General features: G+C 41.7%; 1 protein-coding gene across 4 annotated transcripts in view; it reads right to left on the bottom strand.

Annotated features, from left to right (window-relative positions):
- TDRD7 (tudor domain containing 7) overlaps positions 1-19837 on the bottom strand; it is a 46597-nt gene extending 26760 nt beyond the window's left edge. Inside the window, exons 1-4 of one of the 4 annotated variants that reach the window (XM_087716331.1) lie at positions 19711-19837; positions 9245-9457; positions 7524-7665; positions 6426-6633 (exon numbers count right to left, since the gene is read on the bottom strand). In XM_087716331.1, the coding sequence (XP_087572457.1) occupies positions 6426-6633; positions 7524-7665; positions 9245-9451 (557 nt within the window). In that variant the 5' untranslated portion in view covers positions 9452-9457; positions 19711-19837. Of the gene's footprint in view, positions 1-6425; positions 6634-7523; positions 7666-9244; positions 9458-11505; positions 11553-12056; positions 12318-19710 lie in introns of those variants that run through there. The other 3 variants (XM_087716333.1, XM_087716330.1, XM_087716332.1) reach the window with 3 other exon arrangements.
- Between the last annotated feature and the right edge of the window lie 6623 nt (positions 19838-26460).

The raw sequence follows: 26460 nt of genomic DNA, 5'->3' as shown, positions 1-26460 counted from the left end.
CAGAGTCCTTCTCCCCGTAAAATCCCCCATTTCTCCCACGATCCTTGCAGGCAAAGAACAAATGGCAGGAAGGGAGAATCCGGCTCCTTTATCGTAGGGAGAAGAAAAACCAACCAACCCCCCAACTTCTCCCTTCGTTTTCATTCCTTGCCCTTTCCAATTGTCAAGCTTTTTGCCTCATTCTTCCTACTTCCCACGGAGAAGTAAAACTCCTTAACGGGGTAGGCTTTTAAGGCACCTCCACCCTCTTCAACTCCTCCCCCCCTCCCTCATACACACATAAAGTGTCCCGCTTTGCCTTCCTTCTCTCTCCCCCCCCCCCAAACGTGTCTGCTGCTTCAGCTTCACATGCCTCAACTCTGTTCCAGCTGCATAATTTTGGTTGGCTGCGTACAGCCCACAAATCCCAACTACCCATTAAAACTTGAATAAACTAACCTGTTGCGTTATTTGAATTTTTTATTTATTAAAACAAAGTTACCATATTTTCACATCAATATAAAAGAGCCCTATACAACCCAAATTAAACTTTAAAACATATTTGTCCTATTACTATAAATTGATTAAAATACTTTAATTGTCCTCTTCTTCACTCGATGAAGAAAAACCCTCAAAGGCATCGTCGCCCGAATCATCATTAAATGCCGCTAAAAGGGCCTCTAGGTGTTCTGAGGTGACAGCTTCTTGTCGCAGATCGTCATCTTCGTCTGCGTCTGAGTTGTCGCTTAGGTCTGAAGCACCTTCTTTTTCATCAGCAATGATGCCCGCCTTTTTAAATCCATTCAGGATAGTATCAGGAGAGATTTTTTTCCATGCATTAAGCACCCAATTGCAGGCTTCTCCATGGGTTGCACGACGCAAACGACCAGACGGTGTAAAAGTATGAGTCCCAGACTGCATCCATTCATCCCATTCAGCGCGAACATAATTTGGCTAATACACCAACGCTTAGGCTGGGGGGTCAAATTTTATACCCCTCAGATAGGGTCCGCAACTTAGGAGTCCTCCTGGATCCACAGCTGACTTTTGACCACCAGCTGTCAGCTGTGACCTGGGCATTTGCCCAGGTTCGCCTGGTCCGCCAGTTGCGGCCCTACCTAGATCGGGGGGCCCTCACAACAGTCACTCGAGCCCTTGTGATCTCTAGACTGGAATACTGCAATGGGCTCTACATGGGGTTGCCCCTGAAGTGCATCCGGCGACTACAGCTAGTCCAAAATGCAGCCGCGCGAGTGATAGTGGGCGCACCTCGGTTCGCCCACGTTACACCTGTCCTCCGCGAGCTGCACTGGCTGCCTGTTGGTCTCCGGGTGCGCTTCAGGATAATGATGACCATCTTTAAAGCACTCCATGGTAGTGGATCTAGGTACTTGAGAGACCGCCTTCTGCCGATTACCTCCCTAAATCGACCAATCAGATCGCACAGACTGGGCCTCCTCCGAATTCCATCTGCCAGTCAATGTCGACTGGCGACCACACGGAGGAGAGCCTTTTCTGTTGCTGCCCCGACCCTATGGAACGAGCTCCCCATGGAGATCCGCACCCTCACCACGACCCAGACCTTCCGCGCAGCCCTCAAGATCTGGCTCTCCCAGCAGGCCTGGGGATAGGCTTCCAATTACCCGCCCGAGTGTTTGATTGCTGAATGAAAGCTGTGTTTTATTATTTTTCTTTTGTTCACAAAGTGTTTGTTTTGACCTTGCACTTCCCCTCCCCTGTGGTTGTAAGCCGCCCTGAGTCCCCTCAGGGAAAAGGGCGGCATATAAATCCCAATAAACCTAAACCTAAACCTAAACATAAGTTTTAAATGGATGATTTACTGCAATATCAAGTGGCTGAAGTTTGGAAGTTAAACCACCAGGGATAACAGAAAGATGGGCCCCAAGGCTGTTCAGTTTCTTTTTAACGTTTTCGCACTTATGTGCAGCCATGCTGTCAAATATTACCAAAGATTTCTTCGAGAAAAATCCGCCTGGTCGGGTTCGGAAACATTTCTCTATCCATAACAGCATGACTTCATTGTCCATCCAACCATTTTTGTTGCAATGTACGAAGACACCAGGTGGAAATTTTTCACGGGGCATCGTGATTCGTTTAAATATAACCATTGGTTTAAGTTTTATTCCGCTTGCTGTACATGCCAGAACTACAGTAAAGCAGGTCCGCTCATGACCAGTAGTCGATATTGCCACCGTTTTAATTCCTTTTTCAGCGACTGACCTCGTGGCAGGAATGTCGAAGGCCATCGGAACTTCATCCATATTAATTATCTCAGAATGCAAAATTCCACGTTCTCTAATGTTCCCAATGGTAAAATCTCTAAAGTTAGCGACTAGTTGCTCCCAATCATTTGGTAAACGTTGTCCAACTGTTGTGCGCATACGCACGGATAAATTGTTCCGTTTCATAAATTTGCCCACCCAGGTTAAGCCACATTTGAAATTGGATATTTTTCGTTCAACGGCAATAAGCCTAGCTTTCATTTGGATGGCCAATGTAGAAACTCCTTGGTTATTCGCCCGCCTGTCTAAAACCCAGTTCTTAAGCTCTACCTCTAAATCCGGCCATTTTGCTCCAGGACCTCGTCTGGCACGTTTCCTAGGATTCATTTTCTCCAAGGCAGGCTTATCTTTTCTCCATTCTCTTATTGACTTTTCGTCAACTTCAAATTCTCGGGCAGCAGATCTGTTGCTGGTTGCTTCAGCACGTGTTACTACTTTAAGTTTGAATTCGGCGGTGTAGGACTTTCGCTTAGGCATGGTTACCGGTACTTGAGGTAGCTTGAGGTAATATAATGAAATGGCGCCAATGTAGGTAATGTTTGAGGATTGGTTATAATGGGGAGGTCCGATGGCTAATGTAATGTTTGCCGATTGGTTTTAATTGGGAGGTCGATGGAATAGAGCTAACGTAATGTTTGCCAATTGGTTATAATGGGGGGGGTCCGTTTGCCAATTGGTTATAATGTGGAGAGGCGAGCGGAAGAAAGGAGGAAAGAACGGAAATCCAGACGGAAATGGCTAATGTAATGTTTGCTGATTGGTTTTAATTGGGAGGTCGATGGAATAGAGCTAACGTAATGTTTGCCAATTGGTTATAATGGGGGGGGTCCGTTTGCCAATTGGTTATAATGTGGAGAGGCGAGCGGAAGAAAGGAGGAAAAAACGGGAATCCAGACGGAAATGACTTTTCAAGGGATATTTCCTTCCTGCGGGGCGAGAGAGGGGTGGTCGAGAGGTGAAGAAGAGGGTGAGGCGTTGGGCTCCGGTTGGTATGGAGAAGGGTGAGCAATTGTCTTTTGGGGTCTTTTTGGGGGGGGAGATTGGCACGGTTGGACTCTCCTTCCTTCTGATCACCTCTTCAGCTGACTGTTCGGGCTGTGCAGTTCCGCCCGCAGGCGATGCCCCTTTGATCCGAACCGCGCCTCCGCGGTTAATCTTCAGAGCCTTTCAGACGGGCTGAATAGGTCTTCAAAGCCAGCCTAATTAGAGATACGTAGAAGTCCCGATCCCCCCCACTCCCTCCCCTGAAAAGGCTGCTAGGTGGGGATATCTTGAGGCACTCGGCCCGCGTCCCCGCCTCTGTGTTTTGTGTGTGTGTGTGCGCGCGTGCTTGTGTGTTTGTGTGTGTTTGAACGAGAAGAAGTCCTGTGGAAGTCAAGTCATTCTTCCTACTTCTCCGTGGGAAGTAGGAAGAATGAGGCAAAAAGCACTTGAACCTTTAAGCTCCATAAACCTCAGAAACGTTTCCTACGATAAAGGAGACACACACGCACACACATATCACCTCTCCTTAAAAAAAAAGAAGAAGAAGAAGAAGAAAAAGCCCTGGGTCCTAAACCAAAATTATGCAGCTGGAACAGAGTTGAGGCATGTGAAGCTGAAGCAGCAGACACGTTTGGGGGCGGGGGGGGGGGGGGAAGGAAGGCAAAGCGGGACACTTTATGTGTGTATGAGGGAGGGGGGGAGGAGTTGAAGAGGGTGGAGGTGCCTTAAAAGCCTACCCCGGTTAAGGAGTTTTACTTCTCCTTGGGAAGTAGGAAGAATGAGGCAAAAAGCACTTGAACCTTTAAGCTCCATAAACCTCAGAAACGTTTCCTACGATAAAGGAGACACACACGCACACACATATCACCTCTCCTTAAAAAAAAAAAAGAAGCAGCAGCCCTGGGTCCTAAACCAAAATTATGCAGCTGGAACAGAGTTGAGGCATGTGAAGCTGAAGCAGCAGACACGTTTGGGGCGGGGGGGGGGGGAAGGAAGGCAAAGCGGGACACTTTATGTGTGTATGAGGGAGGGGGGGAGGAGTTGAAGAGGGTGGAGGTGCCTTAAAAGCCTACCCCGGTTATCTTCAGAGCCTTTCAGACGGGCTGAATAGGTCTTCAAAGCCAGCCTAATTAGAGATACGTAGAAGTCCCGATCCCCCCCACTCCCTCCCCTGAAAAGGCTGCTAGGTGGGGATATCTTGAGGCACTCGACCCGCGTCCCCGCCTCTGTGTTTTGTGTGTGTGTGTGCGCGCGTGCTGGGGAAGGGGAAAGAGGCAAAAAGCTTGACAATTGGAAAGGGCCAGGAATGAAAACGAAGGGAGAAGTTGGGGGGTTGGTTGGTTTTTCTTCTCCCTACGATAAAGGAGCCAGATTCTCCCTTCCTGCCGTTTGTTCTCAGCTGTTTCCTTCTCCTCCGTTCCTTTCCTCTTCCCCAGCGTGCGCAGGCTTCTTTCTCCGTTTCTTCCCCCACCCCGATCTCAGCTGTTTCCTTCTCCTCCGTTCCTTTCCTCTTCCCCAGCGTGCGCAGGCTTCTTTCTCCGTTTCTTCCCCCACCCCGATCTCAGCTGTTTCCTTCTCCTCCGTTCCTTTCCTCTTCCCCAGCGTGCGCAGGCTTCTTTCTCCGTTTCTTCCCCCACCCCGATCTCAGCTGTTTCCTTCTCCTCCGTTCCTTTCCTCTTCCCCAGCGTGCGCAGGCTTCTTTCTCCGTTTCTTCCCCCACCCCGATCTCAGCTGTTTCCTTCTCCTCCGTTCCTTTCCTCTTCCCCAGCGTGCGCAGGCTTCTTTCTCCGTTTCTTCCCCCACCCCGATCTCAGCTGTTTCCTTCTCCTCCGTTCCTTTCCTCTTCCCCAGCGTGCGCAGGCTTCTTTCTCCGTTTCTTCCCCCACCCCGATCTCAGCTGTTTCCTTCTCCTCCGTTCCTTTCCTCTTCCCCAGCGTGCGCAGGCTTCTTTCTCCGTTTCTTCCCCCACCCCGATCTCAGCTGTTTCCTTCTCCTCCGTTCCTTTCCTCTTCCCCAGCGTGCGCAGGCTTCTTTCTCCGTTTCTTCCCCCACCCCGATCTCAGCTGTTTCCTTCTCCTCCGTTCCTTTCCTCTTCCCCAGCGTGCGCAGGCTTCTTTCTCCGTTTCTTCCCCCCCCATCTCAGCTGTTTCCCTTCTCTTTTACTCGTCGCGGGTTATATGCGTGGGCGGGTTATATGCGTGGGCGGGGTATACGGGAAATATTTTACACGATCCGGAAAACCCGCGGGTTATATGCGTGTGCGGGTTATTTGCGTGGGCGGGTTATATGGGTGAAAATACGGTAAGTTTCTCTTAATATTGTAGAAAGAATCCCCAGAAGCTAAAGATCTTATATAAACTAGGAAATTCCTCTGCTTTTCCACATTTATTTCTTCACTATGTATGTCTAATATTAATGTCTGTTCATTTCTCTGATGGATATATAAAGAAAGTGAAAAGTGGAGCAATTCATACATTACACTAAAACATTGCCATCAGAACGAACATACTTGATTACTTGGGTTCAAGATTGTCACCTGTGTAGCAACTGATTTAAAGCTTTATTTATGCTACGGTGTAGTGTTAACTAACATTTTAGAAAGTATTTCATTAATCATTATCAAAGAAAATATTGTGAAGCAATCCTCCATGACAATATTTATCCCAGACAAAAAAAAAAATCAGAAAAAGCCTGCTTATACAATTTCTCTTCTCTAGGTTCTTACATTATACAGATCTTCCTCTTCCTCCTTTAGCTAGCATTTTTCAAGTATTTCCCCATCACAGAAACATAGAAAATTGATAGCAGAAAAAGACTTGGTGGTCTATGCAGTCTGCCCTTTGGATTTATTTTTTGTTTACTTTTAATCAATTTAATTACTTTAATTATTATTTTTATATTTGTTTTATTTTATTTTTAATTTTTGTCCAATGATGAACGTTTGTTTATACCAAGCATGTTTGAACTAATTGTTTTCTGACTTTCTCATCTCCAGGGTAAAACAATGGAGGCTATTGGTCTATAATTCCTATAATGCTTTCACTTATTGTTGAAGTTTATATTTGGAATACCTGCTTTTACCATTAAATACCAATTTCATCTTAAGGATACCCAGAGTTCTAAAATATCATTTCAACAACCATTGACAAGTTTTCTAACCTGTTCACCATGGTCACATGTCCTTGTATTAAAACTTCATTAGGCATAGCCGTCCTAAATTCAGGGGATAAAGGATATGATGCAAGGTTCATACTAGGATTCACAACTGTATGGTTTCCCTTGCCTCTCAGCAGTGGGACTGTACCCCTCGTAGCCTCTTCTGAAAAACTCATGAACCCAGGTTTTCTCAGAGTGTCCTTTGGTTTGCCTAAAATACAACAAAATAGACATAACATCCTGATCCTCATTTTCTATTTACCTATGACTAAGAAGTATTTCTGTAGAAGTTATGTCTTTACCTGAAACTGAGAATCTGATAAGAAAGCATATTTTACATAAACAATTGGTATCTAAATGTATAATTAGTTTTAATGTTACTAGCTTATATCAGAATTCTTCCAGCTTAGGTAAGATCTCTCTCTCTCTCTCTCCCTCCCTCCCTCCCTCCCTCTCATATACACACACAGACACAATGAGTATTCAACAGGCTACAAAGGGCAAGTCCAAGTAACACAATGATGTCACTGAGTCAGCAAAGTTGAAGCACTTTGACCCGTGTGTATGTGTGTGTCACCGTCCCACAGAAATAAACATCCAATATAATCTTTAATTTGCTTTGGAAAAGGTAACGTTTGAATGTTTTGAAAAATGCCAATTTGTCACGTGCCAAGTTTAGTGCGGACAAAAACTCCTGGACAGGCCAGGAGTGCATGCAATCCATGAGCTTATAGGATAGTCATTTTAAAATTGTTAAATTTTAAAGTTGTTTAGGAAATCTGCATTTTAGAAAATAACCAAATACTGAAGAATTCACTTTTGTATCAACTTAGTGAATTATGAATTTATAAATATCATGGGATTATGAAATTAGAAGTTGAATTACATAACATATTATGGCATAATAGGCATAGTTCTTTTTCTTTCCAACATTAGCAACTTTACCATGCAGCAGTGAGGGGCGCTGTGAGGAACTGTCCAAGCATAAGTACTGTTCACTGCAGTCAGCAGAAATGCCACTAGAAAAGCTCAGCATGATTAGCAAGTAGCTGATTCATTCAGTGTGCTCTAAGCATGGTGTTTTGCAACTGACAAGCTTACCTATTGAGGCGAGGGGAGTTGTATTTTTCAGCCTCATCTGGCAATTCACTTGCCGTTTTGATTTTTTTTTGGAAGTTCTCTGGCAGGCTACAAGCTTAGCAATTCTTGCAGTCTCCTGGCAAACAACAGCATGGCAAGTTACCTATGTCGGGTGGAAAGAAACATAGATGGATTATGTATTAATAACTTTATATATTCCTAATTATGGGAGATACTTTTTTGTATACTTTATGAAGCCATTTCAAACTCTCTTTGCATTGGCTCGGATTGTGCTACACAGTAAACTTAGTTTACATCTACACATCTGCCACAACTCTACAGATTATGGTAATGTTAGTTTTCAGAGCAGAAAATATGGGACACTCTTAGGTACTATGTTATGCTCTACAGTGCCATTTAGAAACATTATGCTCAGCATATAAATCAAACAAGATCAAACAAGTATTGGTGCTTTTTAAAAAAAAATGGCAATCAGATGGGTTACATTTGAGAGATCGGCATGGATGTTGTCTTTTTGTTTCTGTATGGGAATTTTTTGTGACTCACAAAATCCAGTATTGTACTAACTTTCTAGTCTATCATGAAGCCCTGCGAACAAAGTTTCTGAGGCTGCAAGAGCTGCTGGAGGCTACAAAGAGAGAGGGAGATGAATTTGTGATGAAATCAAAGAGCTGGCATGAAACTCATTGGCTACTTTAGATTGGGCAGCATTTCCCCCCTCTGAAGTTGGTATACAAGCTGGGCTCTTCCTGGCCTCACAACTTCTGCTAGAAGAGTAGGTGTGGGGAAAAAAAGACTTTGCATAATTTCATCTGGTGCACATTTTGCACCCTTTTTCTAGATCAGTCCTTCAGTCAATCGTGTCCTAGTCAACTTGTGGCTTCATTCCTGTAATGTGCTCTACTTGGGGTTGTCTTTTAATAGCAAAGAAGGTTTTAACATATCCAGAATATGATTGTGTGGGCAGCAATAGGCATGCCTCAGTATGCTTATGTAAAATTTCTGGTTTGTGAGCTACAGTGGTTGCTCATTTTTTTTTCTTGGTGGCATTCAAGGGATTGGTTGCTGTCTATAAAGCCCCATCAAGCGCAGTACCTGGTTACTTGAGGGATTGTCTCCCACAATAATCTGCGCAGCCAATTTGATTCTGCAGGGTTGGCATGCTCCTGAGTGTCTTTGATTAAATAATGTCCTATATCAGAACTATGGGAGCACACCTTCTCTGTAGCAGAACCTTGATAGAAGGTCTAACCAATATCTAGATGGCCTACACTCTTCTGTTATTTAGAAGAGCCATGAAGACCTGGCTCTTCACCCAGGCCTGTGGCAAGGGAGAGTGCACTTGCCATTTTTAATATTTTATTAATTTTATTGTAATGTGATTGCTAGCAATGACCCAAAGCCACTGAGTCAGGCAGCATGTAAGTTTAATATGTTATTACCTTTAAAACATGTAGATTTCCTCACATTTTGGGGGCAGTGCTCAAAAGATTTAAATGGATCTTTGTATATTTATTACAAATAAATATAAAGATGATATACTGTTATCCCACGTGAACTATTCAAGGACAGTCACTAAAGTGATAAGTATGTACAAATATCTGGATATAGGCTTTGCTTTGTGTTAAAATAATCACTATACAACTCTTAACAAGTTTCCATTTGTGGAATGTTTACAATTATTGCACGTATAGCTTAATTATAAAGAAAGGATATCTCACCTCACCACTTTTGCTAATTTCAATTCTAACAACTCCAGGAATGCTCTTCAGATATCCCTCTAATGTAGCATGTCCCAGCTGCTTGAAAGGAATCCAATCTCCAGTTAAAGATTTATATTCCCCTTGCAAATGGGAAAAGGGCACTCCAGTTTTATGAGACTGGAGAACAGCTCGAAGCATTTTTGCTACTAGATCTGCTTCCTGCATCTTTACCTGCAATAGAAAAACACTTGAATTTTACATGGAAAATTGGCAGGCGTTATGAGTTTGAAGCATTAATATGCAAGCAATTCAATTGTAGTATTTTCAGAATTTAGAACTAAATATCCCATCATACTAGGAAAATGGGTTAATTATTTCGTAATGACAAAGCACCTGAGAATAAAAATATTGTGCAGGACTGTTGAAAAGAATCCTGCATATATCAGCTTCCGAAGGGGGAAAAATGTAACAAATGAAAGCAATAATAGTTTTCAGAAAACACAGAATATCCATGCTTAGAAGCATTTTCCCCCTAGGAAAAATATATATGAAATAAAATTTACATTTTTTGAAGCATGACACAAAAATGTCTTCCTTAAATAGCCAATAGATATTGTTTATCTTGTTGGGGGAGAACCATAAATCAAACCTTTAATCTTCTTAACACAGGTGCAGTAAACTTGTTCTTCTACTCCTAGTCAAATTTCCCCTCTTTTATAAAATTGCATTCATGTGCATACACCATAAAGGAGTATATAAACTATGGCACTCTTCTAAAATCAGTTCCTATAACAGGAAGTTGAGAGTTCTTCCCTCAAGTATTGTATGGGTATTATGAGCCATGTTATCATTACATTATTCTATCTTCTTGAGTGGAGTACACAAAATATAAGAAATAACTAAAATAGCCAGACAATGAACAATTATTGGAATAGTCCATTTATTTTAAAAAAAGTTTGACTTGGGGAAAATTATAAGATACGCATTAGAGAATTAGTAGGCATTTTATTTGATAGTCAATTGAAAAGCAGAAAAAAGTGCTTCTGCATTCCAACAAATGCTACCAGCTTTCAGTGCATTTCTGCAGCCAGTCATCCTATCTATTGTTATTATATCAACTCCACTTTTATGCATGACAGCAAGAAAGTTTTCTTTACTGCTCTTTTTAAATATAGAATATCCTCAAAAATAACTTCCTCATGTCCACATGCAGAAGTTTGGCACATCTAAATGTTAAAGTATGAGATAACGTCCATTGTTTATTTGACACATTCAGTTCATCTCCATATGAAATGCTGAATCATGACCAAATCCAGTACTGTAGTTAACTTTAAATTTTAGGGGAAAATTCCAATTTCACAAGTACTTTGATCCATTAACCGAAGGTTTAAGACTGAACAAACTGCTTTAAAAAACAAGCAAATGCTTTTAGTTAATTTGACTCCATGTTGCAAGGAGAAAGGAATGAAAACTCATAATTCAGAAGCTCTTTGTACCCAATGGCAAAAGGGATAACAAACAAGGAATTATTACTATATGTCACATAATAGTAAGTCAAGATACTGTTAACACCGTCAGCTATATAAAAGGTAGTAATTCTAAATGAATTTGCAAGATGAATCCAATCTAAAAGCTCAGCCACCCATCTGCAAGACTATTGATATTTCCTAACACAAACTTGACAAAATAAAATCATCAAATCTCAGTGTGGCCTGTGGTCTTGCTTATCAGACAAAATAATAAATGCTGACACAAGTCAATGGCAAAAACTATCCAAGGATTGTCAGTCATCCTTATAGGATACTATTAGGCTTTTTCTTACAGATTTCAATTCACATTTATGTTACACATCTTTGCGCCTTTAACAATAACACTAAGCATCAGTTTCTTAATCCCTCCTTGGAAGTATGAATAAAAATAAGCTCCACACATCATTCTTTGCAACAACAACAAAAAGTCAAAGCAATGAAACTGGAAAAAGACACAGGTGGAAAGTTTTTTTAAAACAACTTGGGATCATGGCATGAAGGAAGCAATAAGTAAAGCTAAAAGTGATCCTTAGCAGCAGCAGCAATAAACACGTTCTCATCTTTCCCTCCCTCCTTTCCCCACAGTACCAATGATTGCAATTAAATAGAAATGGCAGAGATAAGAAACGGATAAGGAAAAAGTCAGGAGTATTTACGCTAATAATTATTTTGAACACGGATATATAAAGTATAAAGCAGAAAATACGACTTCAGCAACAGAATGGTCAATGCCTGGCTGGCATACACTACCTGACTCTGCTGTTCAAATCTTCAAATCTCCAAAACTTTAACCTTAAACTGTCTACCCTGGACCTCACCCCATTCCTAAGAGGTCTGTAAGGGGAGCGCATAACCCCACCATCGCGCCTACCGTCCCTGTCTCACTGCCCCCATTTATTCGTACCCATTTCATTCATCCTCATGTTTATTCTTATACCTATTGTCTTGTAAACGATTGTCAAATCGAATCAAATCACATAATCAATCAAATAAATAACCCAAAACCTCCGGTGTTTTAAGTCTCGGGGACTCCTCCTAATAGTGTCACGCACGAACGCCCGCGTGTTCCCAGGGGAATCCGGAGGAGGGAAAGTAAATATTTACTCCTACCCGGGGTAGGGCTATTTGAGCCGGGTAAACACTAGACACTGTCGTAGCGATTTTTCATTTAAAAGAAAAAAAGAGGGGGGGAAGCTGTACTTCGGCCGGCTCAGGTAGAGCCCCCACCGCGGCAGTCGTCCTCCTGCAGAAAACGGCCCTTCCCTGAGCTAAGGCGGCAAGGAGCTGCGGCTTCGGCTCACCCAATTCCTAGGACTACCCCGAACGGTCCCAATTCGGCGCGGAGAGGGCGGCTCCCGCTCGCAATCCCTTTCCCTCGGCGCTTTGGCTTCCCGTGGCCTGAACGCCGGGTCGGATCACTAGAAGGCCACTTCCTCGCTTCTCAGAGGCGGCTTCTATGCCGGCGACTGCAGGACCCTCCTCCACCTCCCCCAACTTCTCCCTCAGCTTCGAAATGACGACGCCTCCCCACTCGGCAAAAAAAAAAAAAGAACCGAATGTTGAAGGCACAGAGAGAGAAAAAGAGAGAGGGGCAACGTATGAAACGCCCGCGCCTGCGCTCTAGCCCTGGCTCCACCGACCGAACCACGCCCTCGACCTCCAACACGTGAAGGCCGCCAATAGGATTAGGGCCTTTTTAGTAGGCGGTTTGTAGTTGATTAGCTGTATCTAGGTGATCTTCCCCAATCGGGCGTATTCCTTACACCCTGCTTAAGTTGGGAGTTGCTTTCATTTGGCTGTGCTTTTCTGTTTATGAATATTTACTTCATTTGAGCTGCAAGTTAATTTCTGGACACTCAGAAAGCACACGGAATATGAATTTTGAGGGCCTTGATGGGATGTGAGATGCTCCCCCCCCCCCGTTAAAAAGAAGACTCCACAACATCACAGTATCCCCATAGTCACGTGATCAAAATTTAAGCACTTGACAACTAGCATGTATTTATGATGGTTGTAGCATGATGGTTGCCAGAGTCATTTGATCTCTATTTGCAACTTTCCCTGCTGATTTCCAATAAGCAAAGTCAATGGATTTGCTTAATGATGTAGTAAGGTAGCAGAAATAACCCAGAAGGCATGTACAGAAAAATTAATAAACACGCAGCCAGGAGCCATAGCCAGAGAAAGCCACACTCGTAGCCAGGAAAAGGTTACACTCAGTCACAAAAGAAACATGAGATAATAGGATTAGGAAGTTGGGGAAAACCCTGAATCTAGCAATGACCAGTCAGAATAACAAAAACACAAAATCCAATTCCAACATAAAACAAACATCATGACTATTTACATAGAGCAGACACCTTTGTATAAGCGCCCAAACAGGAAAACACCCTCCTCGTATCTTATGATAGGATTAGCCCAAGGACAAGACACCTGATGAACGAAATCCGAAGACAAGAGAATCAAGAGCAATCATCTGGAATAAAAAGAACTTTATAAAATCCGAATTTACACAATAGCCTGAAGCAAGAAAAACTGTATAAAAGGGGAGACCAAAGTGGATATGAGGTGCTGCAGACCTGGGAACTGTGTCTCATCCTTCCTGTTCGTTCTTTCTTCAAAAATAACTCATAACTTCCAGACAGTTTGTCTTCACGAAACTTTCTTTTAGCGTCGGTGGTAACTCCCGGCTGGGAACAGACCGGAAACCTTTGCCTTCCAACAATGACTACATGATTCATTTAACAACTGCAGTGATTTACTTAACAACTCTCACAAAAAAGTCTTAAAATCAGACATAACTTACTGGACAACCACCTTGCTTAACAACTGAAAAAGCTGAGTCCACAAAAAAGATGCCAGGCTTTGAACTATCACATCAGCAATGGACAATCCTGAATAGGATTCACACCTTACAAAGCATCTGCCAGGACTCTCTGTATAAATGAGGCATAATATTCTCCCCTCAGTGTGACTGCGGGGACCCACATCAAACTGTCTATCAAAGTGATGGTGAACCTTTTTGGCACCAAGTGCCCAAACCAGAACGCACATGCATGCGCATGTATGTGGGCATGCCGGAGCACTGGAAACCGAAAGAGAAGTTGGCCAGCGCACGCATGCCTGTTTTTTGGCCATTTTTTTGGCTGGTTTTTGACCATTTTGGGGCCCATTTTCTGGCGCCTGCAAAGACCAGCTGGCCAGCCCACATGTGCACACTGGAAACCAGAAGAGCAGCTGGTGATGGTGCACATACCCACAGAGGACTATGGGGCGCATGCCATAGGTTCGCCATCACAGGTATATCACATCATAACTGGCTCAAAGTTGAAGGCATGTACTGGTACAGTATCTGATTTTTATATATATATGACATCCTGAACTCTATTGTAGTGGTATCCTGAGTCCTATGCTGCAACCTCCTGGGGGGTTGGCTGCGTTGTAACATCCTGAGCCTTTGCATTGTAACCTCCTGAGTTCTGTGATATAATGTCCTGAGCAGATGGCTGTGGTGTAACATCCCGGGCTTTGGTTTGGCTCCAAGTTTGCGGTCTGGCCATGTGTTCATGGCGTGTGTCAGTTTGCTTTGTGTGCGGGTCGGAGGGGGGGGGTGCAGCAGTTGGTGATGCGGCTGTGGTTTGGCTTCTGGATGGTGATTGCATTTGGTCTATGGGATGGGTTTGGGTTTGGGTTTGAGTCTGCTGAGGGTGATTGGTGATTGCGTCCTGTGTTGTTCTGGGTCCGGTGTCACTTTTCGTGGCTGGGACCCGTCTGTTGACTAGGGCTAGTTTTCAGATGTCTGGTAGGCGGGAGGTATCATCACGTTTATTCATGTTGTGTGTTTCTCTATTTCGATGGCTTCCATAATTATTCTCTTGTTGAAGTGTTCAGTTTTGGAGATTAATTTGGTTCTTTCAAAATCAGTTTCATCTTGTTGTATTCAGGTCTTTTCCCGGGTCTTTTCCCGCACAAGCACAAAGCCAAAAACACCAGCCTGAAGATGGTGCTGATTGGTTCTGGCTGTGTGTCCGTTGTTGTTTTGTGTTGTAACGGCCTGGGTGGTGGGTGGGGCTCGTTTGTTGACTAGGGCTGGTTTCCAGATGTCTGGTAGGTGGGAGGTATCATCATGTTTATTCATATTGTGGGGGTGTTTCTGTGTTTCGATGGCTTCCATAATTATTCTCTTGTTGAAGTGTTGAAGTGTTCTTGTTGAAATAAAACAACAACGGATACACAGCCAGCACCAATCAGCACCAATCTACCAATCATGATACAACCACACAGCCAATCAATCCACTTACTGAAACGCCAGCACTCCTCACACCCCCACCAAGATTTATAGAAAGACGGCAGCTCCGACCATACTTTAAGCTGAAAACACCAGCCTGAAGATGGCGAGTGAGACCTCGCTGAAATGTTGCCAAGATAGTCTCAATCTTACATGGGAAAAGATCCGAATACAACAAGACCAGCATACCTACACCCGTGAAAACCTATGGAAACAAACACACACACACACACAGACATAAATTATTCTGTACATAAAATATAAATGATGCAATGTCTATGTTAGAAAACCTAGACTAGTGATGGCCTTTTTGGCTCCTGTGCCAAAAGCAGGGAGCGCAGGGGGGGTCGTGCGCATGCATACCACACCCATAATGCTTTGTGTGTGCCCCCATGTGCGACCAATGCCTCCCGCTTTTGGTGTGGGTTTTTTGCCCTCCCTAGGCTCCAGATGATTTCTAGGAGCCTGGGGAGGGCGAAAACAGCCCCTCCCACTCTCGCAGAGGGGGCAAAAAACAGACCTACGGGGAACCCGGAAGTTCAGGAATAGTCACTTCCGGTTGTCCATAGGTCCATTTTTCGTCCTCCGGAGCCTTCAGGAAAGTGTCCTGAAGGCTCCGGAGGGCAAAAAACGCCCCTACGAGCAAACCGGAAGTCTGTTCCCGAACTTCCAGTTTGTCCGCAGGGGCGGTCTTTTGCGTTCCAGAGGATTCAAGGAAGCCTCTGGAGGGCGAAAAACGGCCTCAAAAGTAAGCTGAAGTCAGCTGGCCAGCACACGCATACATGCTGGAACTGACAGGGCAACGCCTCGCATGCCCTAACAAATGGCTCCTCGTGCCACCCCTGGCACACATGCCATAAGGTTCACCATCACGGACCTAGACATTAGTATTTGAACACAGATCTTTTTAACATATTTTATTGTGTTTTACTAATCTAGATATGTTAATATATTTTGCTAGTCCATCTATGATATGCCATGTGCTAAATAGATAAATAAACAACTGAAAATCTGGTTCCAAATCAAAAATTCCTTGTAGTCTGAATGCTGGGAATATCGGACCTATTGGATAGAGCTGAGTTCAGATCTCACTGTATTCTGACCATCATGTAGGAAGTTAGCACCCACCGCTCTGCTAGAAGAATTAAATATCCTAGGAAATATTGAAAAGGCAGAATATTATATTTTCCTGAATCAGAAATGGAGAAACATGTTTTTAGACAGGAAGAGACTCACTCTTAATAGTCCCCACCTTTGTCAATGGGCCATTAAAATGCCTGAGCCAGTCTATTCTACATAACAAAGATAGGATTAGCCTGCAACAGCAACTCACCACATGGCATCTGGGAACTCATCCAAGCTTGGGACTCAATAGACACACAACCTACAAAGTTAGCAAAGACACCCCTCCCCCCGGGAGTCTGACAACAAATCAGAACACACTCCTTACACAGGAACAGGAAATGTGGAACCAAAGAGAGTATAAAAAACTTAGGAACTCTCAGCAAGCTCGTTCGCTTCTTTTTCTTCACTCCACATCTTCAAAACATGTGAGCACCTTTTTGCCTAGGACCTCAAGCCATGTGGTCCTGTCCACCATTAAAACCATTTTTTCCAAGCAGCCTCCATGTTGCCAGTGTCTTTTTCCCCACTTGGAACTGAACCCAGAAGGATGTTTCCAACAATTAGAATAGGAAAAAGTACCATTTCCTCCCATGAAAACCATTCTAGGGAATTGTTTCAGGATCCCAGAAACCCTCTGAGGAATCTATGCACTGTTTTACTTGCTAGGCTCTTTCCTCATAGAGGAAAAAATAAGAGCTAGGCAAAACATTAGGGATTCCCCCAATAAAGAGGACTGATTGAAAGAACCTGGGAGACAATTTACCCTTAAAATTCCACAACTCTACTGCAGCCAAAATAGAAAATCCCATCAGTGCTGAAGACCAAAAGCCTAATACAGGTAGTCCTGGAATTACAACCATTCATTTAATAATAATTCAAAGTTACAATGGCACCAAAAAAAGTAGATTATCACTGTTTTTCATACTTACGACTGTTGCAGCATCCCTGTGGTCATGTGATCAAAATTTATTTGGCAACTACCATATATTTATGACCGTTGCAGTGTCCGGGAGTCATGTAGTCACTTTTTGTGACCTCCTGACAAACAAAGTCAATGCGGAAGCCAGATTCACTTAACAACCATGTGACTAACTTAATAGCTGCAGTGATTCATCTAACAATTGTGACAAGGAAGATCATAAAGTGAAGCACAACTCACTTTACAACTGATTTGCTTAGCAACAGACATTTTGGGATCAACTGTGGTTGTAAAGTCAAGAACTACCTATACCGAAACCGCTTTAACCAGATTTATGAGTTGAATTGTGTGTCTCTCTTTGACTCAGTCTGTTTTCCTGACAGCAATTTTCAGAAATGATTTATCATCTGACAAATTTGTCATTCCACTCCATTCCAGAAGTTAGAAGCCATTTTGAAAAGTTTGCCACTCCATTATGCAAGTAAAGATAGAGCTTTACTTGAGCTACTATGGAGCCTGCCTATCATGGTCCTAACTTGTGACAATCGTAAACTGGATGCGTAAACTGGATGCAACAATCATAAACAATTTTACGATCCTTTTTGCAGCAGTAAAAGAATCCAAGGATGTTAAGTGAACATCACGATGGTTAAACAAACCAATGGTTCTCTATGGGCATGGTTTTGCTAAAAACAGGAAGTAAATGGTGTTTTCAGCAAAACTATTATAAAACATGATCATGTGACTGAAGGACACTGCAAATGGCTGTAAATGCAGCCCAGCTGCCAAGCGCCTGAAATGTGGTCACATGACCATGGGGGGGGAAACTGCCAATCAGAATTCCAAATCTGGATTGTAACCCCCTGTCTGTCAGTACTTGGACCAGTCATTAAGTGACTGGTTGTAATAATTCAAGAACTAACTATCGCTGAAGTCACATAAGCCAGTGGCTTCCAACCTTTTGGGTGCCAGGGACTAGTTCTATGGAAGGCAGTTTTTCTGTGGACCAGGGGAGGGCATGGATTTGCTCACTTGTGTGGGCCAGTTCCTGATAGGCCAAGGAATGGTGCCGGCCCACAGCCAGGGTCTGGGGATCCCTGATGTAAAAAAAAGAGCTAGAGAATGCTGGGATAAGAAAGTTGATCTTTAAGCATATAAAAATCATGCCCAGAGACGGATAGCTTAAATCAGTGTTTTTCAACCACTGTGCCGCGGCACACTAGTGTGCCGTGACATAGTGTAAGGTGTGCCGTGGGAAAATTACTTTATATATAGTCAATATAGGCACAGAGTTAAAATTTTTTAACATTTTCTAATGGTGGTGTGCCTCGTGATTTTTTTCATGAAAAAAGTGTACCTTTGCACAAAAAAGGTTGAAAAACACTGGCTTAGATAATGAAATGCACTCCCATAAAAAGATGCATGAAATCTGTCTAGCGAATTACTCTGCCTAGTAATTAAGAAGAACTAAAGTTGTATAATTTCCTTGCCTGAAGCTGTATTAATATGCTGCCAAATTGTAAATTGGCATACTTGATTTGTGGCATTTGCTCTAAGTGCGCCTTTTTCACCTGTACAGAATAAAAATATATTTTGGTTTCCACTATTTCTGGGTGTTTTGTTGGCTGTTCACACCAAGTGAGTCAACCCAGTATTGGGCTGAGCCAACATTCTTAGGGCTAAGAGAAAAAGTGACTGGCCTATCACACAAGTGGCTTTGTGCCAAAGCAGAACAAGAATCTTGGTCTCCCAGTTTGTAGCCTGATGCTTTTCACCACCACACCAAACCACCTGCCATGAGAGTTATGTCCTCATTTGTTTTTAATTTTTGCACCAACCTTTACCAAACCATCAAAGCAATTTACAATATTGTAAAAAAAAAAAAAAAACCAGTGAGAACATAAAACTTGAACGTATTAAGATAATGGTTAGGTGAAGTGCTGACCAAGATACTGTTAATTCTAGTCCAAACCTTAGGCATTGAAAGCCTAAGTGCCAGTCATTCTCAATCCAAGGTTGATTTTTCCCTCACAAGATTGCTGTTTTGGAGAAAATATGAGGTGGAAGGAATATTAGGTATGTTCACTGCAGAGGTGGGTTGCTCCTGGTTTGGCCCAGATCAGGCAAACTGGTAGTATCGGCAGTGGGAGAATCCACCCACCCGCCTGGACGCTTCTGTGCATGCACCCAAATCGGTAGTAAAAAAATTGGCAACCCACCACTGGTTCACTGTCTTCAGTTATTTATGAAAGTAATAAATATGGGATAAAAAAATAGGGAGAGAGGGAGGGAGAGAGAGAGGGAAAAGGAAAGAAAGCCTAGCACAACGACAATAGTCAATCAATTATAACAAATTATTCTGCCATTGGCCAATTAAATAGATGTTCCTCCTTTAAAGTATTTGTTCAGTACACATATATCTAAACTGTGCTGGATTGATAACAATCATTCACCTACAATAATTTTGCTAGAATTGACAGAGTCACAGAATATGCTTACACTTCAGACAAAACAGTCTCAAAGTGCTCTTTATTTGAAACGTTTTAACCAGGCTGATATTTTCCAGCTATTGGAGACATTTATTTTCTTTCAGAATTGACCCACCACATCCTGTATATCTTACCTTGGAGAGTAGCCCTTCTTTCTTCCTGGCTATGTTGAAGAATTTGCAATATTTCTCAGCTGGTAAACGCAGTGGCAGCACAGAACATTCAGCTACTCAGGGAATAGAAAGTAAAGCTAAATTCAAGGAATTGAAAGTGAAAGAAGGAACTACAGCAGAAAAATACATAGGAAAAACCTGGAGAAGTAGTGCGACCTCTAGCTGTGCGACCTGGATACAGTAATGATTTACTGTAATGAATTAATTACGTTCTATTTGTATACTGAAAATACCTTTATAGAGGTAGTCCTCGACTTACCACAGACCATTTAATGACTGTTTGAAGTTACAATGGCACTGAAAAAAGTTATGACCATTTTTTCACACTTAAAACTATTGCAATCAAATGAAAATGGAGATATAATGATGGTGACATGTATAAATATTTGAGTTAAAATACTTAAGTTAATATGAACTATGTTTGTTGACTGTGGAAGAGATGCACGAAAGGTTTTTTTTTGTAACCAACTGATACACTTTCTATAGCATGTAAAGAAGGATGATGTATTTGTTTTAAATTAAAAAAAAATTAAAATTATTTTTAAAAAACTATTGCGGCATCCTCATGGTCACACGATCAAAATTCAGCTGCTTGGAAACCAGCTCATATTTATGATGATTGTAGTGACCTGGGGTCATGTGATCACCTTTTGCAACTCTCTGACAATGAAAGTCAATGCGGAAGCCAGATTCACTTAACAATGATGTTACTAAATTTTGGGATCAGTTATGGTCGTAAGTCAAGGGCTACCTGTTAAGGTGGTCAGATGTAGATGTTGTTGCTTACTGCGAGTAAAAAAAATCCTAGAGAGTAGGGTTTACAAGAAATAGATTGAGCATTGGATGTGTTAACTGGTTGCAGATAGTACACAACTTATGACATTGAACTGCAATTTTGGTTGTAAGCTGTGATGGTCATAAAGCAGGTTATCACGTGACTGCACCTGATTTTACAACAATGTTTGTTGTAGCAGTTCTTAAGTTAGTGAATTGTATTTATGGCAACCCATTGTTTGTTATGGCAATTTTTTTACAGAAATAAAGTAAATAAAGGAGAATATTTGTAGCTCATGGTTGAAATCTGGGATCCTTAGTGCTCTCCGAACTTGCTTCTTTTCTTGCAGACATTTAGTTACCCTAACTAGGTAACATCATCAGTGCTAGTAAGTGCTGTTTGCTGTCAGTTTATTCTGGTGACGTGTTTGTCTATGTGGGTGGAGGTGATCTTAGAGATTCTTTGGGCTATTTGCTGATGGCTCTTTGACAGTTTCTTGACTGGGTTTGATTTTTGGTCTGAAGTTAAACTTGAGAGTTCATCTATGTTGATCTGGATGCTGATTGCTGGTAGAGAGATGCTGGAGTCTTTTTTGTTCTGTTTTGTGCTGATTGATTGTCTCTTTTTGCATAATCTAAAGATATTGTTAATGTCTATGTGTCTATTGATGGATGATTTGCGGGAGTGTCAGGTTTCTAGAAATTCCCTGGTATTTTTGGATTTGGCCTGGTCTAGAATTGTCACATTTTCTTAATTGAAACCATGGTTAAATCTATCTATATGTTGTGAAATGAAAGAATTTTCATCATGTCTTCTGACTGTGGGTTGGTGTTCATGGATACGTTCTGCCTGTTTGTCCTACACAGTGGTTGTTTCAGTTCTTACACTGTAAGTTGTAAACGATTCCTGTTTTGTTTTTTTTCCCTGGGGTTGCTGGGTCTTTTGGTTTGCTCAGTCAGTTTCCATTAAAAAGTTGTATATCAAAGCCATATGGCTATGGGATGCTGCAAATAGTCATAAATGTGGGCTGTTGAATACTCAAAATGCAGTCACATGACCATGGAGGGAGGTGGGCAGATATCAGAATTTGAATCCGAGTCATGTCTCTTTTGTGGGGAGGGCCTGTCATAAATTCAAATGGTCAGTGAGAGAGCAGATGTAAGTCGAGGACTATCTGTACTCAACAATGTAAGGCTTTTCCTCTCCTTTTCTGCTTTCTATTCACCAGAAGGCAAGGTCACATCTTTCATTGTTGTTTCATCATTTGCTGCTTCATCATTTCATGAAAAATCAATGAAATCTTCATTCACAGTTTAGGCAAAACATGTTATTTATCCTTCTAATTTTTGTCTTGCCAGCTATAATGCACTGTCCCTCTCCCTGGTTCGCAGAACTAATGAGCAAGCTCACCATTCCTGCAAGCACAATGTGTTTTCTTTTATAACTGAGATTAGAGAGTTCTGGAACGCAAAAGAAACATATGTCAATTTGCATGGTTTTTTTTTCCTGGCATGGCTTTGAATATTGCATGAATTGGGTCAACTCTAATACTCACATAGGACTTTATAGGCACAAACTCTTGCCAGACTTTGGAAAGCTCCACATTAGTTTTTCTACATTCATGTCATGCAGTTTTAATTTAACACATCACTCCAAAAATACCCAAACATTCTGGAATTCCAGAACAAGAAACAACAGCAACAAAAAAAACCCAAAGCTCAGCACAGCTCAACTTGATTGTTGGAGGAAACACTATGGGACATACTGAACAAAGCAAAAGAATATTGGTCGTTCATAGCAAACACCTCACTAAAACAAGATGATTTTTGTCCAGCATAACATTGGCAACAGTGCCACTCTTTCTACCTCAATTGAATGTACATGGACAATATACATCCAAAAGACATGTTGGAAGAAATGTCCTTCTGGGTTCAGTTCCAAGTGGGGAAAAAGACACTGGAAACATGGAGGCCGCTTGGAAAGATGGTTTAATGGTGAACATGGCTTGAGCTTCTGAACAGAAAAGGGAAATCACATGCTTCCAGATGTTGGGTGAAGAAGAAAAAGAGACCAAGATGCTGAAAATTCCTGGTTTTATGCCCTCTCTGGTCTTTGATCTTGATCTTGTATTCTGATTGGTTGTCAGACTCCCATGGGGCCATGCAGGGGCAGCTCTGGAGCTGTGAGTCCACATTTGGTTGAGCATTGCTTCTTCCCAGGTGCCCTGTGGTGAGATGTGTAAAGGGATAATACTATCATGCCTTAATCCCATCATCATGGGGCTGAATGGGGGAGATCTTTGTTATGTAGAATAGACTGGTCCAGGCTTTTAAATGGTCCATTGACAAAGGTGGGGGCTATTAAGAGTGAGTCTACTTCCTGCCTAAAAGCATGTTTCTCCATTTCTGATCCAGGGAAATATAATATTCTGCCTTTTCAATATTTCCCAGGATATTTCATTTTTCTAGGAGAGGGATGGGTTTTAACTTCCTACAGACAGTAGTAGAAAGTTAAAACATGGGCCATTCACTAAATTAAAAAATGAGTCACATAAAACTTGGGCAATTATTGGCACTACTTATTATATGCAACTAGTGATTTGTATTGTACTCCCTTCCATCTGAATGGAGATTGGGGTGAATTCCACAAGGCACCATTTTACTATTTTCTCCCCTCCCTCTGTCCATCTCAAACACACCAATTTGAACCTGACCTTTGACCATCTTTACTTCTGCTGCCTCAGATCCTGAAAACCAGCACGTAATCTAGTGAGCCAGTGTGTTCTCCTTAACAGTATAACAGAGTTGGAAGAGACCTTGGAGGTCTTCTGTTCCAACCCCTGTTCAAACAGGAAACCCTATACCATTCCAGACAAGTGGCTGTCCGGTCTCATCTTAAAAACCTCCAGTGATGAAACAGGTACAACTTCTGAAGGCAGCTGTTCCACTGGTTACTTGTTGTTAGGAAATTTCTCCTTATTTCTAGGTTGCTTCTCTCATTGATTAGTTTCCTTTCATTGTTTCTTGTTGTGCTTTCTAGCTGAGAAAAAGGAGATCTTAAAAAAAGATTGAAAAGATAATCTGAGCTGCCACTGCTGTTGAAAAAAACAAAATCCTATTAGCCCCATTCAATAGAAAACAAAATGAGCAGCGTTCTGGTCGATCAGACCCCTGGTTTGTGTTTTAGGAAGTTTAAACTCATCTCACTCCTAGAAAATGAAATATTTTAGGAAATATTAAAAAGGCAGAATATTTTCCCTAAAAAGAGAGGCCTGGGTCAGTGTATTCTACATAACAAAGATCTACCCCCTTCAGGCAGAACCATTTCATTGCCCTTCATTGTACCACTCACCAAGTTTCAACCAAACTTAGCACACAGACAATCAACAAAGCTGGCTATGACCTCTGACAGCTACCAATCAGGATACTCTTCTTATGCCCCGAGAAGTTCAAAGTCCAGAGGGCATGAAACCCAGGGACTCTCAGCATCTCTGCCTTTTTTCACCCAGAGCTCCAAGGGATGTGATCCTGTCCACCATTAAACCATCTTTACAAGAGTGAGTCTACTGGGGGGGATCATGTATTGCATTATGGGTGCGGCACACCCACGCACGACCCCCCCTACGCTCCCCCTCTTTATGGCACGTGAGCCAAAAAAGGTTCGCCATTGCTGGCTTAGGGTATAGATAGTTATGGAGAATATCTATCTGTATGGTTCCTAGGAGTCAAAAATGACTTGTTGGCACACCCTCATCCTCCTTTTTAAACTTTACAACACAATGGCTCTCTTTACAAGTCTACTATATTCTCTCACTTCTGTCAACTCTATTTATGTCACTCTATCTCCACCCATATATTTGGTATTTTACAAAGAATGGACTTCAAATCTAAAGTTGATACTAAAAAAACAAGTTGGGAAACAAAACAAAAATGTGTAGAAAGAATATATCCAATTAAAATTATTTCAGTTATTGCATTGGGACTACATGTTTTATCCAAAATCTTCATGGAAGTAACACAACAGTATTGTACTCTACCATTAAAGCACCTGCCTGGTCACAAATGTTTATTAAAATCTCTTAATAGGATGGTACATTTATTTATTTTTTCAGTGTGCTTTTTTCTTTCAGTCCACATTGGACCTCATTGTTCGATGTCATACCATTTCTAAGAAATAAAAGCAAACAAATATTTACATAATATTAGGACTAACATTGTATATGCACTCTTTTATTGATCTTGCCTTTATTACTTCAAATGCAAAATGGGACATTGAGGCAAAGCAAGTAGAAGGACAGGTTTGGTAGAACTCTGTGGAATTGTAAAGAAGCCCATGAATTAGAACAATGTTCCAATTTGTATAAAATTGCAAAAAGGCCAATAAAATATAGGCCATTATAAGTTTTTAAAGAGAAAATTTTTCCCAAAATAGTAATAGGTGAAAAAAGATGAGAAATAACATGATTATCTGTTTCTCCTCGTTGAAATGTTGCCCCAAAATAAAAATAGATAAATGAATTTTAGGGAGCCAGAGAGGGAACATAGGTGACATCCATTTGCCATAGTTGATTAGAGGCCAAACCACAGGGATTAACTTCCATGTCCCCAGAGGGGGAATGCCCCAGAAGGCTGGGGACAAGATGAAACAACCTGCTTGGCCTGGTCGAGTGGAATATGGCAAGTTTGTGCCAGCCCCTGGCATTTTGATTAAAAAAATGATTAGAAAATGAATCTAAAAAAATACATAAAACATGAACAGCAGCATCTGCATAACTGTTGCTTGAAGAAAAAGGTCCTGGAAGAAACAAATAACTACTGAAGGAGTACGATATGAATCAACATGAATCAATATTGGCTTCTGCTTATATTATTGTATACTGTCTGAAATTAGTTTTTTCTATCCTAGCAAATTGTAATCTTAATACTGGACTGCAAATGTTATCTCACTGCTTCTATTCTTGACCTCAAAACTTGGCACATTTGGGAAGCTAGTAGAAGAAATTGTTACACGGGAATATCAAACGGTATAGATAAAGGAACCAAACTAGGGAGTTTTCTTGGCTCATAAATCCTTAAAGCATTCTTCCAAAAAAACAACTTGGCAAAGGGGGGCAGCCACCCCCTACACAAGGCTATAGGAATACTTCACAGATAAGGTAGACAGAGACAGGAGCTTGAACAAAAGAAAAAGATCCCATTGGCAACTAATCATTGTCTCTGATTGGATAAACTTTGTTTCTATCTGTCTAAAATCTACACAATACTCTGAGCCATTCTTCCAGGGTGTGGCTATTCCTTACATGCATTTTGTTTGTATGCTTTGGATATAGTTTTGTTGGCATCTCAGTGGCTCGGGGAAAACTGCTCGAACCTTACACTACGTATGTGAGAAACAAAATATAAATGCTTTCAGTCTTAGAATAGTTGCTGCAAAGTTAAAAAACAAAGCCATAAGGTTAAGAATCAATCCTGGTATGATGTAAGCACCTGGAAAATCAAAAATAAGTTGACACACAAGTCAGAAATGTAGTTAAAAAGCTTGTTGAGAAAATATTTAGAAAGCTAAAATAGCAGAAAACAATTCTAAGTGTTGCAGGAACAACTGTATTGCAGGGTAGGAAACTTTTCATGAGATCGCTCCTCTCGTTCACCCTCCATCTGAAAAAACAGTCTTACGAAAGCAGAGAAACAAAAGCAATAGACAAATAGGAAAAGAAAAGTCATTAAACACGCAAGCCGGAGATCTTTAGGCATAATCAGTTAAAGCACACTGAAGAAATAAGTTATGCAGAAAATAAAAATGAAAATCAGATTTTGGAATAGGAAAAATAATATTAATTAAGTCAGTAAAATTTCTACGACAAACCCAAGATTATTAATTCAACAACTGCCTGAAAAAATGGCAAAACATTTTGAAATGGAGTCTTTTTGTCTTAA

Source organism: Thamnophis sirtalis, unplaced genomic scaffold (genome assembly GCF_051295495.1).
Source record: "Thamnophis sirtalis isolate CommonGarterSnake01/CBP01778 unplaced genomic scaffold, rThaSir2_p1.2 scaffold_5, whole genome shotgun sequence".
Classification (NCBI taxonomy): Eukaryota; Metazoa; Chordata; class Lepidosauria; order Squamata; family Natricidae; genus Thamnophis; species Thamnophis sirtalis.
The sequence above is the reverse complement of the archived record's forward strand: the minus strand, read 5'-3'. Positions and strand labels throughout refer to the sequence as shown.